The sequence below is a fragment of the Aotus nancymaae genome, unplaced genomic scaffold (genome assembly GCF_030222135.1).
Source record: "Aotus nancymaae isolate 86718 unplaced genomic scaffold, 86718_ANA_hifiasm-v0.15.2.pri h1tg000040l, whole genome shotgun sequence".
In the NCBI taxonomy this organism is placed as follows: Eukaryota; Metazoa; Chordata; class Mammalia; order Primates; family Aotidae; genus Aotus; species Aotus nancymaae.
The window spans coordinates 105,880,221-105,893,562 of record NW_026988454.1 but is presented as its reverse complement, the minus strand read 5'-3'; the positions used below and the strand labels follow the sequence as shown (position 1 = coordinate 105,893,562).

Here is a 13,342-nt window from a genome sequence, read left to right as displayed (position 1 = left end):
TCTGTATTTTCTAATTTTTTGCCATGCTTTTGCTTCTATAAAAATAAAAGGTTATTTTAACATTCAGAAATGAAAGAATTGAGTCTTACAGTTGCATAAGGAAAAAAATCCACAAATTCCATACCTGTATTTATGAATGATGGCATTAAATAATTTTCCATCTCTCCAGCAGGTAGTGAAATTTTCACACCGAATTCCAGCATAACCCTCTGTTGCCTGCTGAGTCCAGAGTAGCAATCTCTCTTTTGCAGACATATCCTCTGACTCTCCAGTAACATGGATATCAGATATCTAGATATAACAGAAAGTGTTAAACCTTTAGGAAGGAAGGAAGCTAACTCGGACTAAGAACCTACTATGTGCCAAGCACTTTCCAAATGTAAAATTAGGATACAACAATTCCTGCTTTATGAGGTTGTTAGGGAATTTGAATGAGATAACACAAGTATAGGACCTAAAAGAATGCCCTACATGTAGAAAGTTATCAAACCATTTATTCTATGTAATTATTTTTATTTAGTCCTCATATCTCTCCCTTATAAATTTTCCCCATTTTACATATAGGAAATTTTCTCCATTTTACATGTAGGAAATCTGAGTTTGAAGAGGTTAACAATAAATTGAAAAAGTCAGATTTAACTCGTGCTCAATTTAAAAGCATGTATTCTATTTTTACTAAACCAAAACTCTATAGCATTAAAAATTCTATATTCTTCTTCCCTAATCAGATTTGCTAAAACAACTTAAGGAGATGTTTTTCCAAGTTCAAATGGATCAGCAGTAAAACCTATAAATTACACTACCACCTACAGAGCAGTATCTGATCCAACAGGTATACCAGGTAAAGAACAAAGAAAGAAATAGTATTCTCTCCTATTAACTATGTTACATAATACCTTGGCCAGAAGTCACTAATTCTCTCAGTCCTAGCTTGGCTTGCTCAACCTGAAACCTTTACCAACTGATTTTTTCTCCTGTATTTTGTTTTCATGAAATTTTCTAAAACTCTTTTCCACTGAATAATGATAAAACAGGTCACCAGTTTCCATGATTTACATTCTCCCAAGAGCACCTCTTTGATAAGGGTCCTACTTAATCTGCTGATAATTATATTAAAGCACAAAGTGACTTTACTAGGGGTCACACAGTAATTCCAAAGCTGGGCTTAGCACCACCACCAACTGTTCCCTCAATCAGTGCAAGATGCAAAGTCAAGGGATCAAGAAGACAGGTGGCACGCCAGGATTAGGATGAGCAAGTCAGAGATGGGAAGCAAGACATAGGAGAAACAAATCATTCTGTAACAGGGAAAATATCACTAGACTATAGAGTCATGAGACAGGCTTCTAGACCTGATCCCTAGTCCAGTAGCTTTGAGTAATTCATTTCATGTTTGTGAGTCAACTTCCTTATCTATAAAATGAGGAGGAGGCAGAAGCAGATAATGTTTAGGACTCTTTTCAGTCTAAAGTTTTACTAACGGACTATAAACTCGACACAAAAATCAGAGGTCACAACAGGCAGAGTCATGCTAAAAAACTCCAAAGGAAACCTTTTACATGTGGTAGTGCCAGGCTCAAACAGGAAGCCCTTTATTCCTCCCAGCTGCCACAGAGCCAGAGGCACGGCCAACCCAGGGACCCAGGGCAGGAAGGCTGTAGCAGTGAAAGCCCTTGCCAGGCCTGGCAGCTCCTGACAACTTCACTTGTTGGAAATGATTGGGGGAGGCTCTCACACTCCTTCTCCAGTGTTCAGCAGAGGCTGCCATGCCCCATGGAGCTTCACTCTCATCCATAGTCTGAGACACTCTGCTTGACTAATGGCCAGGATTTAAAAGTGGAACAAACTGTCTCAATTTTAATAATCTTTGCTAGGGATCTGTGTCAATCTCCAGAGCATGGAAAAGAGCTCTGTACATAAACACATCATATAGTATACAGAGAAAAAAAAAAAATTTTTTTTGATGTGAAAAAAACAGCATAAAATTTACCAATATTCTTTGGTCCAAGTTCCAGTGATATTCTGGTCAAAAATTATGCTGCAGTACCTTTCTGGCACATCCCAAGAGTTTAAATCCCATCACAACTATTTACATGCTCACGTTACTTAACTGCTTTAAGCCTTTTCCCTTACTTGTAAAATGATGATGATAATTATACTCTGTTGTGAGAATTCAACAACATTAGCATAGTGTAATGCCTGGCTCATAGTCAGTACATGCTCGATACAGGTGAGCTATGTTATGGTTGTAGTTATTGTTATTCTTTCTGAAAAAGGGAGAAGTAAAACTTTGACTTTATTGTTTTCTTAACTCTATTCCAATAAAGAGGAATAAAAGAGTAGGTTTTTGAAATTTGCTGCCTTCAACTAATGAATATCTATGATCACAAGGGTTCAGAGAAGCTAATCTAGGAAACTGTGAATGAAAAAGTTGACGCTGGGCATGGTGGCTCATGCCTGTAATCCCAGAACATTGGGAGGCCAAGATGAGGGGATCACTTGAGCCCAGGTGTTCAAGACTGAGTTGGGCAACATAACGAGATCCCATTTCTACTAAAAAAAAAAAAAAAAAAAAAAAAAATTAGCCTGCCATGATAGCATGTGCCCATAGTCCCAGCGACTAGGGAATCTGAGGCAGATCGCTTGAGTCTAGCAGGTCAAGGCTGTAGTGAGCCATGATCACGCCACTGCACTCCAGCCTGGGCAACAGATCAAAGCCCTTTAAAAATACAAAAAAAGGAAAGAAAAAACTGAGCCTCTTGTCTCTGTAAGTCTTTAAAATTATAAAATCAACTGCTTTGGGAAACGCTTACAATTCAAGAGACACCTAGATTCTATGTATAGTGACAAAAAAAGTAGATAGCTGGGGATGTCGAAGACTGTTTTCTACCAATTCCACACCAGTCAGTTACAAAAGTATTACCTATTAACTAGGAAAGTCAGCAAAGTTCAACTACAAGGTACCAGCTTAGTAGGTTCAAGTGCTACACAGTAGTTTTACCAGAGGAAGGAAGTTAAAGGAGTTTAGAGGTCTGAAAATGGCCTAAATATCAAGAGAAAATAATGTATTCTTGTTAAATAAGTTTCCAATAGATGAATTCCAGATTGTTACAAACAAAATTTCAGACTGTTATACATACACACACTATTAAAAAGCTGTAATTTTTAAAATGCATATTCAAAAGTATATTCATATAATTTTATAATGCATATTCAAATATTATGAACCAAGCATTAATATATCAAAGATTAAGCCAAGTCCAAGACTCCACTAGGTCCACAAGCAGAGTAGGTGAATTCTAACTCCTCCATTTTCAGCTTTTCCTGCTATTTCCAATAAACAGCATCATCCTCTTACAGCAATTTAAGGTATTTTTTAAAAGACTGTTACCATTAGCCACTAGTATATCAGACTTATCATGATACTATGCAACCAAAACTAAAAGGGAACATAAGTTAAACGCTAAAAATTGTTTAAGGTTTCAGTTGTCATTCATAATCCCTGATGTGAAATCTGTATGTTCAGCAAAACAGCCTGAATCTTCCACCAATGACAGGTTAATGGTGGTTCCACATTAAGGTCATTCTAGAAAGTAATCAGGGTACCTCCCTTCAAAACCTCGAGGCAATGTAGTGATAATCAGAGAGGGTTTCAATTCATGCTGCCTTAGTTTAAATCTTAATTCTAACAGTTAATGAAATGAATGACCCAGACTACTCACATAATCTCCTAAAATCCATTTTCCTCTTTTTTTTTGGAGACAGAGTCTCACTCTGTTGCTCAGGCTAGAGTGCAGTGGTATGATCTTGGCTCACTGCAACCTCCACCTCCCAGGTTCAAGTGATCCTCCTGCCTCAGCCTCCCAAGTAGTTGGGACTACAGGCATGTGCCACCACATCTAGCAATTTTTGTATTTTTAGTAGAGACAGGGTTTCACCATGTTGGCCAACTCGGTCTTGAACTCCTGACCTCAGGTGACTCACCTGCCTCAGCCTCCCAAACTGGGAGTTTGGGAGTAAGCCACTGTGCCTGGTCTCATTTTCTTCACCTTTAAAACTTAAATAATAACAACAACCTATCCAAAAAGAAAATCAAGAAAGCAATCCCATTAACAATAGCTTAAAAAAAAGACTTAGTAACAAATTTAATCAAGGAGGTAAAAGAAAACATTGATGAAAGAAATTGAAGAAGTCATGAATAAATGGAAAGATATCCCATGTTCACGAATTAGAAGAATTAACACTGTTAAAATATGTCCATACTAGCCAAAGCAATCTACAGATTCAATGCAATCCTTACCAAAATTCTCATGACACTTTACACAGAAATAGAAGAAACAAACAATCCTTCAGTTTGAATGGAACCACAAAAGACCCCAAATAGTTAAAGCAATCTTGAACAAAATGAACTAAGCTGGAAGCATCACACTACCTGACTTCAAAATATACTACACAACTATAGTAATGAAAACAGCATGGTATAACATGAAAACAGATAGATAGACCAATGGAACAACAGAAAGCCCAGAAATAAACCATGCATTTATGGTCAATTGATATTTGATAAAGATGCCAATAACACACAATGGGAAAAGAACAGTCTCTTCAATAAATGATGTCTGAAAAACTGGATATCCACATGAAGAAGAATGATATTAGATCCTTATCTCATACCATATATAAAAATCAACTCAAACTGGAATAAAGACTTATATGTAAGACCTAATATTGTAAAGCTACTAAAGAAAATATAAGAAAAAGTTTCTTGACTTTGGACTGGGCAATGATTTTTTGGATATGACTCCAAAAGCAGAAGTAACAAAAGCAAAGATAGAAAAACGAGATTACAGCAAACCAAAAAGCTTCTGCACAGCCAAAGAAACAATCAACAAAGAGACAAACTGCAGAATGGGAGAAAGTATGTGCAAACCATTCATCTGACAATGAATTAATATTCAAAATACATAAGGAACTAAAACAACTCAATAATAAGAAAACAAAAAACTCAATTTAAAATAAACAAAGGACATTATAATAGACATTTCTCAAAAGAAGGCATACAAATGGATAACAGGTATATGAAAAAATACTCAACATCACTAAGCATCAAAGAAATGCAAATTAAAACCACAATGAGAGCTGGGCGCGGTGGCTCACGCCTGTAATCCCAGCACTTTGGGAGGCCGAGGCGGGTGGATCACAAGGTCAGGAGATCAAGACCATCCTGGTCAACATGGTGAAACCCTATCTCTACTAAAAATACAAAAAATTAGCTGGGCATGGTGGTGCGTGCCTGTAATCCCAGCTACTCAGGAGGCTGAGGCAGGAGAATTGCCTGAACCCAGGAGGCGGAGGTTGCAGTGAGCCGAGATCGCGCCATTGCACTCCAGCCTGGGTAACAAGAGCGAAACTCTGTCTCAAAAAAAAATAAAAATAAAAATAAAACCACAATGAGATATCACCTCACACCTGTAAGAATGGCTAGTCTCAAAAAGAAGAAAATATAACAAGTGGTTTTTTTGTTTGTTTGTTTTTTGTTTGTTTGTTTTTTGTTTTTTTTGAGACAGAGTCTTGCTCTGTCACTCAGGCTGGAGTGCAGTGGGGCAATCTCGGCTCACTGCAACCTCCACCTCCTGGGTTCAAGTGATTCTCCTGCCTCAGCCTCCCAAGTGACTGAAACTACAGGTGCCCACCACCATGCCTGGCTAATTTTTTGTATTTTTAGTAGAGACGAAGTTTTGCCATATTGGTCAGGCTGGTCTTGAACTCCTGACCTCAGGTGATCCACCTGCCTCAGTCTCCCAAAATGCTGGGATTACAGGTATGAGCCACTGTGCCTACCCGATAAATGTGTTGATGAGAATATGGAGAATAAGGAACTTTTGCACTGTTGGTGTAAATATAAGTTAGTATAACCATTATAGAAAACAGCATAGAGGTGCCCAAAAACTTAAAAATAGAGCTACCATATAATCCAGCAATCCCACTACTGGGTGTATATCCAAGGGAAATCTGTATATCAAAGAAATAGTTGCACTCCCATATATAATGCAGGATTATTCACAATGGCCAAGATAAGCAATCAGTCTAGGTGTCCATTAACTGAAAAATGAATTTTTAAAATGTGATATGTATATACAATAGAGTACTGTTCAGTCTTTAAGAAAAAAAAAAACAAACAGGAAATCTATCATTAACAACAATATGAATGAACCCGGAGGGCATGTTAAGCAAAATAAACCAGGCACATAAAGACAAATATTGGATGATCTCACTTATATGTGGAATCTAAAAAAGTTGAACTCATAGAAGTGGAGAGTAGAATGGTGGTTACTAGAGGCTGCGGTGGTTGGGTTGGGAGTGATTGGGGCGCTATCAATCAAAGGATGCAATTTCAGTTAAGAGAAATAAGTTTCTCTTATAGAACATGGTGACTATAGTTAATAACAATATACTGCATTCTTTAAAATTGCTAAGAGTGGATTTTAAGTGTTTTCACCATAAAAATGTAAGTACTGAAGTAATGTATATAATAATTATTTGAATTTCATAAGATGTGGTGCATGATAAATATATACAATTTTTATTTGTTAATTTAAAAAATGTAAATGATATAATAATGTCCTCCATGGGTGGTTCTAAAGATTAAATAAAAACAGTCATATCAAGCACTTATCACAGCACCTGCCACATAGAAAATTCTATAACTGTTAGCTTCTCCCACCACTATCTATCTATCTATCTATCTATCTATCTATCTATCTATGGTGAGTCTCACTCTGTGCCCAGGCTGAAGTGCAGTGGCAAGATCACAGCTCACTGCAGCCTCAAACTCTCAAACTCCTGGGCTCAACTGATCCTCCCACCTCATCCTCTCAAACAGCTGGGACTACCAGCATGTGCCATGATGTCTGGGTAATTCTTTTAAATTTTTTGTAAGACAGGGGTGTCTTTTTGTTGTCCATAAACTCCTGGTTTCAAATGATCCTCCCACATCGGCCTCCCAAAGTGCTGGGATTACAGGCATGAACCACTGCACCTGGCCCCACCACAATTTTATTACCTGCATTAGTATTGCTACTTACAGCTTCTCACCAACAGTCAGCTAGAACCAAAACAAACAAAATACTTTATACTAGAGTTCCTTTCAGAAACTTGAAGCCTTCATGCCTCACATCCTGGTCATTGCCGGCTACTGCCCAAATCCAGGTTCTTCCTGTCACTGAGCCTCTCCTGCCCATATTTGATCTGGGCTTCATCTCTCCTGACCCAGCTTGCTATCATTTCCAAACTTCCAGAAATATCTACCCCATGGCAAACAAAGTCTCATGTCTTCAATACCTTGAACGCCTTTTATCTTTTTACTGAACCCCAAGAATCCCCCACTACAATAACTATAATTCAGGCAAGTCCCAGACTCCACTAGGCCCACAGGCAGGGCAGGTGAATTCTAATTCCTCCAGTGATGCAAAACCAGTGGTTTTCAAATCATTATCTATAAGTACGAAACAATCATTTTTACATTATAGGCCACTCTTGCTCTCTGCTCTCCTCCTTCCACTCCTTAAACACAATGCTCATGTGCCCCAAAGATGTGGCTCCTGGTTGTGTGCCTGGACACCCAAATGCCATCTCCATGTAGCACCCACCGCAGTGCTGTGTCTCTTCATTTCAGCCAGTCATAGCCCTACATCCTGGATCTCATTGTCTTGAACTGGAACTAGTCTACCTCAGGTATTTAACTTCTAACAGCAGTTTCCTATTCTTTCAGCACTTTCCTTTGCTAATTCTAGCTAAGCCAATTACCTGGCTTCATCAACATCTCACATTCCTTCACATGCCCAATTTTCTTCCAATCTATGAACTGTAGAGGAAGAAAAATAATGTTTTCCTCAACTCTCATAAATTCTTAATTGGAACAGACCCCTGTAACAAAAGATAGATTAACAAGAGAAAAACAAACCAAAGATTATTGTTATGTATATTTCATATATACTTAAGGAACAGGGTGGGCTGTGGGAGAACAGAAGATGCCACATCAAAATATAAAGGGTTGTTAGGGCTGGGCGCGGTGGCTCACGCCTGTAATCCCAGCACTTTGGGAGGCCGAGGCGGGTGGATCACAAGGTCAAGAGATCGAGACCATCCTGATCAACATGGTGAAACCCCGTCTCTACTAAAAATACAAAAATTAGCCGGGCATGGTGGCACGCGCCTGTAGTCCCAGCTACTCGGGAAGCTGAGGCAGGAGAATCGCTTGAACCCAGGAGGCGGAGGTTGCGGTGAGCCGAGATTGAGCCATTGCACTCCAGCCTGGATAATAAGAGTGAAACTCCATCTCAAAAAAAAAAAAAATGTTTTTAAGCTGAAGGCAATTAAGTAGCAGCTGATGCAGGAAAGCTCTCTGCCCTCCATTTGTCTAAAAGCAGAACATAGATTTACAAAGACAAAAGGTATCCTGACCTCCTCTACCAGAGAGAACAAATGTTAACCAATGAAGATAACTTTAGACTGTTACGGGCCTGGAGACAGGATCAGAAAAATCTATATGAACAAGCTTTACTAACTGGCCTTTGTCTGCCATTTCTTTCCCTTTCCACAAGTTGCTGCCCCCAGAGACTCAAAGTTTTTTTCTTTTGTCATTTCTCTAAAAATCTACTGCTTTGTTGAAGATGCTATGTAAAATGGAATGCAAAGCCACCTCTGAGAACTGCTCATTCCCTGGGATCTCCCTTCTATGTATGAAACATACATGTTAATAAACTGTCTTTCTCTTACTAATCTGTCTTTTGTTGTAGGCGTCCATTCCAGCTAAGAATTTATGAGGGTTGAGGAAAATTATTTTTCTTCCTCTACAGCTCCCTCTTCTATCTTGACATCTTTCTCTGTTTGTCTTATACTATATTATTTATTATTTCCACCACTTCCTTGCTAATTAAGTCCCTCACATCTTTGTCCTTACCCTGCAGCCACTCCACCACCAAACGTTAATTCTGATCAATCCAGCTGCTTGTCTTCTTGGCTTTCACCCTAAGCCATAAACTTCTACCAGAGAAAAGCATACCACCATGTGGACTCCTACCACCACATATTCCAGGTCTACAACCTCAGCTAGGTACTCAAAGAAACGTGCCTATTCTTGCTGGTGTCCTAACTGGCCAGTTCTTTCACCACTCACAATACTGCTTTCAATTCTTTACTATTTGGCTGGGTGTGGTGGCTCACACTTGTGGCAGGCCAAGGCAAGAGGATCACTTGAGCCCAGAAGTTCAAGACCAGCCGGGGCAACATAGGAAGACTCTGTCTCTATTTGAAAAAAAAAAAAAAAAAAGTGGGCGTGGTGCCACGTGCTGTGGTCCCAGCTTCCTCAGGCCCCTGAGGTGGGAGGACCACCTGAGCCAGGAGGTCAAGGTTGCAGTGACCCATGATTATGACACTGCACTCCTGCCTGAGTGACAGTAAGACTCCATCTCCAAAAATAAAAATTCTTCACTATTTGTCTAAAACTCCCTACCCTACCACCTCTACTTTTATGTTTTCATGTTTAGCAAACAATCACATCTTCATCCCCTTCTTTATTGAGAAAACAGCCACATAAGTAAGAGCCCCCTTCTGTCCTGCTACCCACAGATTTTGCTCCCACATGACCTCCTTTCCTCTTCGGCTTTAAATCCTTTCACTTCCTACTTCCTAGCAATCTTATTTCATCAATAATCTCCTCTCATGTGGGTCTCTCAGTATTTAAAATACCCAAGTCTCTTCCATCCTAAAATAAGTAAAAATAATCTTCGTGAACTCAATTCCCTGGTTACTCATCATCATCCCTCCCATTTTCTTCTTAGGAAACCTACTTTAAAACGTAATCTATATTTTGTCTTTATTATCTTCACACTTCTACCTGTTTTGATTTGGCCTCTTTCTTAACATTCCAGTAAAACTCCCTCAATTTGTCTGAGTAAAGATGACCAGACAAATTGAGGGAGTTCTTGTTCATACTTCTATTTTTCCAATAAAGAAGAAAATTAGATGGTTAACCTAATAGAAGTAATGGGTAGGGGGATGCTGACAAGTTGAAAGATATTATGAGAGATCATCTATCACCTCTTCCTTCACAGTCTCACTCATTCAGCAACCATTCATAAATATCCACCTGTACCATGACTAGGCATTGGTTATACAACTATCCTCATGGAGCTTACAGTCCAATGACAGAAACACACCATGGAGATGAGCTTCAAGGGCTGTTTTCCCATCCTTCCATTTTCTAATCCTGATCTCGCTGAGGCATCTGTCCCTGGCAATCTTTCTTCTTTGGCTTCCATGACAGCACCCCTTCCAGACTTTCCTCCAGCCTCTCTAGCCAACCCTTCTCAGTCTTCATTAGATGCTCCTCTGTTACTCAACCTTAATGTTATTCCCCAGGACATAGGTCTCAGGTCTCTTTCTTCTACTCTCCCTGGATAATCTCTACCACAATGGCTTTTACCGCCACCTTCACATGGCTGACTCCCACATCCCTGTATCTCATCCCAAACCTTCCCCCTAAACCCAATTCCCTACCATACACTTCTGCTGCAACAGTAAAACTAACCAGGTATCGACCACTTACATGAGCCAGACACTGTGCTTAAGCTCTTCATAAAAATTACCTCTTATAATATTTACAGTACACAATATCATTTTACAAATGACAAAGAGACATAAAATAATGATACGACTTGCTCAACTTCACCCAAATTACTAATAGGTAGACGTCAAATTTGAAGTTGAATCTTTCTGGCTACAAAGCTGATACTCTTAACCACTGTGCTATATCTCACAACCTCTTCAAACTCAATGTATTGGGAACTTAATTTCTCTTTTTCCTTCCTATATTTCCTTCTGCATTCCTAGCTCAGAGAATGGCCCCACCATTTATCCAGTTTCCCCCAAATAAAAGAAACTGCTGGAGTCATCCTTGATGCCTCTTCAACCTCTGTGCCCATATCCAATTGGTAACACAGTCCTCTACAGCCTCATCTCCCTTCCCTGACCTCTAACAGCCACCCCAAAACACTCCTCATGCTCCAGTCACACTAAACGACTTCTAGTTCCCTCAATAAGGATGCACTTCAACAAGATACGATCCATTTATATGTATGACACTCTACCCAGAGAAAGACCTCACCAATTCCCATCCCATGCTACTCCTCCACTCATCCGTCTCCTTGAGGAAACCTCAGCTGATTCTGCTTCAGGGGTCTGTGTAAGGTGCCTGACCACCTTCTGTGCTTTTGAAAGTACTCCAAACATACTTGTATAATAGCAGTAACTCTTGTGTGTCATTATTGTCTGTTGTTAGATCTTCTACCCCTCTAACATGTGAGTAGTATATCCTGAAAGATAATGTCTTACTCACCTTAGTATTATAATGTCTAACTAGGGCAGTGCTTGGCACATTATAGATACTCATTAAATATCCACTGGACAAATAACTTTATGACTGAGTCGGACACCTTGAGAGTCTGCATTAATTCATTAAGGAGACCAGGATTCTCTTGAGGACTTCCGCTTTATCATGTGTTTCCAGGTCCCACATGGAGAGAAGAGGCTTTATTACCTAGGGTGGACATGTAGCCCCCAACCAATCCACCTATAAAAATGTCACTCGACCAAATGTATTTTGTTTGCTTATTTCCAAAATACAAAAGACATGTCTGATAACATTTTTTTAAAAACTTACTTTGGCACTGTGTAAAAACAACCAAAACCTAGTGTTTGTCCTACAAGTTCAAAGAGAATGTAATGGGAGGTCAACATGCATACATAGAACATCTTATGTCATAAATCCAAGTGAACTCATTCTGGGCCTTGACAATCAAGAAGTCATCACTTCTACTTTATCTTTTTTTTTGTTTATTTTGAGACAGAGTCTCATCATGCCACCCAGACTGGAGTGCAACGGCACCATCATGGCTCACGGCAGCCTGTATCTCCTAGGCTCAAGCGATCCTCCTACCTTGGCCTCCCAAAGTGCTGAGATTACAGACATGAGGCACCGTACCTGGCCTATTTTACCTTTTCACTTCACATAAGTAAGCTCAAAAACTGAAATAAAAATATTGACAAGCTCAGCCTAAAAAACATCACTACCAACAACCAAAAAACAACTCGTACTCTTTCTTACATCTGCTTCTCTTTTTCCCACATTACCTCTACTCTTACACACAAGACTGATACTTTACCCCATGTTTTCCCTTCTCCCTCTGGATAGAGCCAACAGTCAATGAATGAAACACCAACAATTAGAACTAAAAGAAGGTGCAGAGGCTTGTGGGTGAGAATCTGTGGGGAGGGAATTTGGACAGGCAAAGTTCAAACCAAGGAAGAAAGCTTGACCCCATTTCACACAGTTCCACCTGTGCTACCACCAGACACATGCCTGCTCATGGCCAGTCAGCAATGTAAAACAACAGAAGTTTTGTTTCCCTGTGCAGGTCTGCCCAAGTGCCTCATGAAGCATGACCAGGCAATGTGAGCCACAGTCTCAAAAAACAGCTAAAGGACATAGTAAATATGAGAGAACAAGCAGACATTTTGCTTCTGCGGTCTGGGAACCAAAGCAACCAGTACTGGAACTCTCAAAAAGTATAAAAGGATGAGTTAACCCAACTTTTCTGAATCTTCCTCATGTCCTTATGTTTGCTACAAAATACTCAACTGCTAGTTTCTCACATCCCCTAAGGAAGATATTAAGGTGATGCAAAAGTATTTGCGGTTTTTGCCGTTACTTTTAATGGCAACCTATCCACGCACCTAATAATATGGATATATTAACTGTCCTAAGATTGATTTTTGTAGGAAGAATGGGGTCTTATATCTCCATATTCTCTCTTCCCACCATAAACATGAGTCAAAGCAACCATTATCGCTAGTCTGGATTGTTACCACTTGTCTTCAATGTCAATACCAACAACATGTTTTGAAACACAGTTGTGATACACCTAGAATAATATTGGGCTTCTTCTACCTTCTTCTGGAACTAAGCCTCAGTGTCTGGATTAGTAACAGCCTCCTAACTAGCCTCCTAACTAGTACCAAATATTATTGTACTCTCATTCCCAGAATGGCGTGTTCTTTACTCTGCAGGAGCAGTAATCCAGATTCAAGCAATCCTCCTCTTCTATAATCAAATCATATTAACATCAAGCTATATGAACCATATGGTCCCTCTTTCCTAGGGTAGTTTGTTAAAGCTACTTTTCCCCTTGGAACATTCTCCCCATACTCACCCTGACATGGCATGTATTAGGTGCTCAATAACTATCTACTGAATAAATGGAGAGCAGGAGACTCAGGAGAG

At 39.5% G+C, this 13,342-nt stretch overlaps 1 protein-coding gene across 24 annotated transcripts in view; it reads right to left on the bottom strand.

The window, feature by feature from the left end:
- DST (dystonin) overlaps positions 1–13,342 on the bottom strand; it is a 497,116-nt gene that overhangs the window by 207,197 nt on the left and 276,577 nt on the right. For all 24 annotated transcript variants that reach the window (XM_064360963.1, XM_064360947.1, XM_064360946.1 and 21 more), the window contains one exon: positions 125–291. In XM_064360963.1, coding sequence (XP_064217033.1) covers positions 125–291 — 167 coding nt within the window. The remainder of the gene's footprint in view (positions 1–124; positions 292–13,342) is intronic.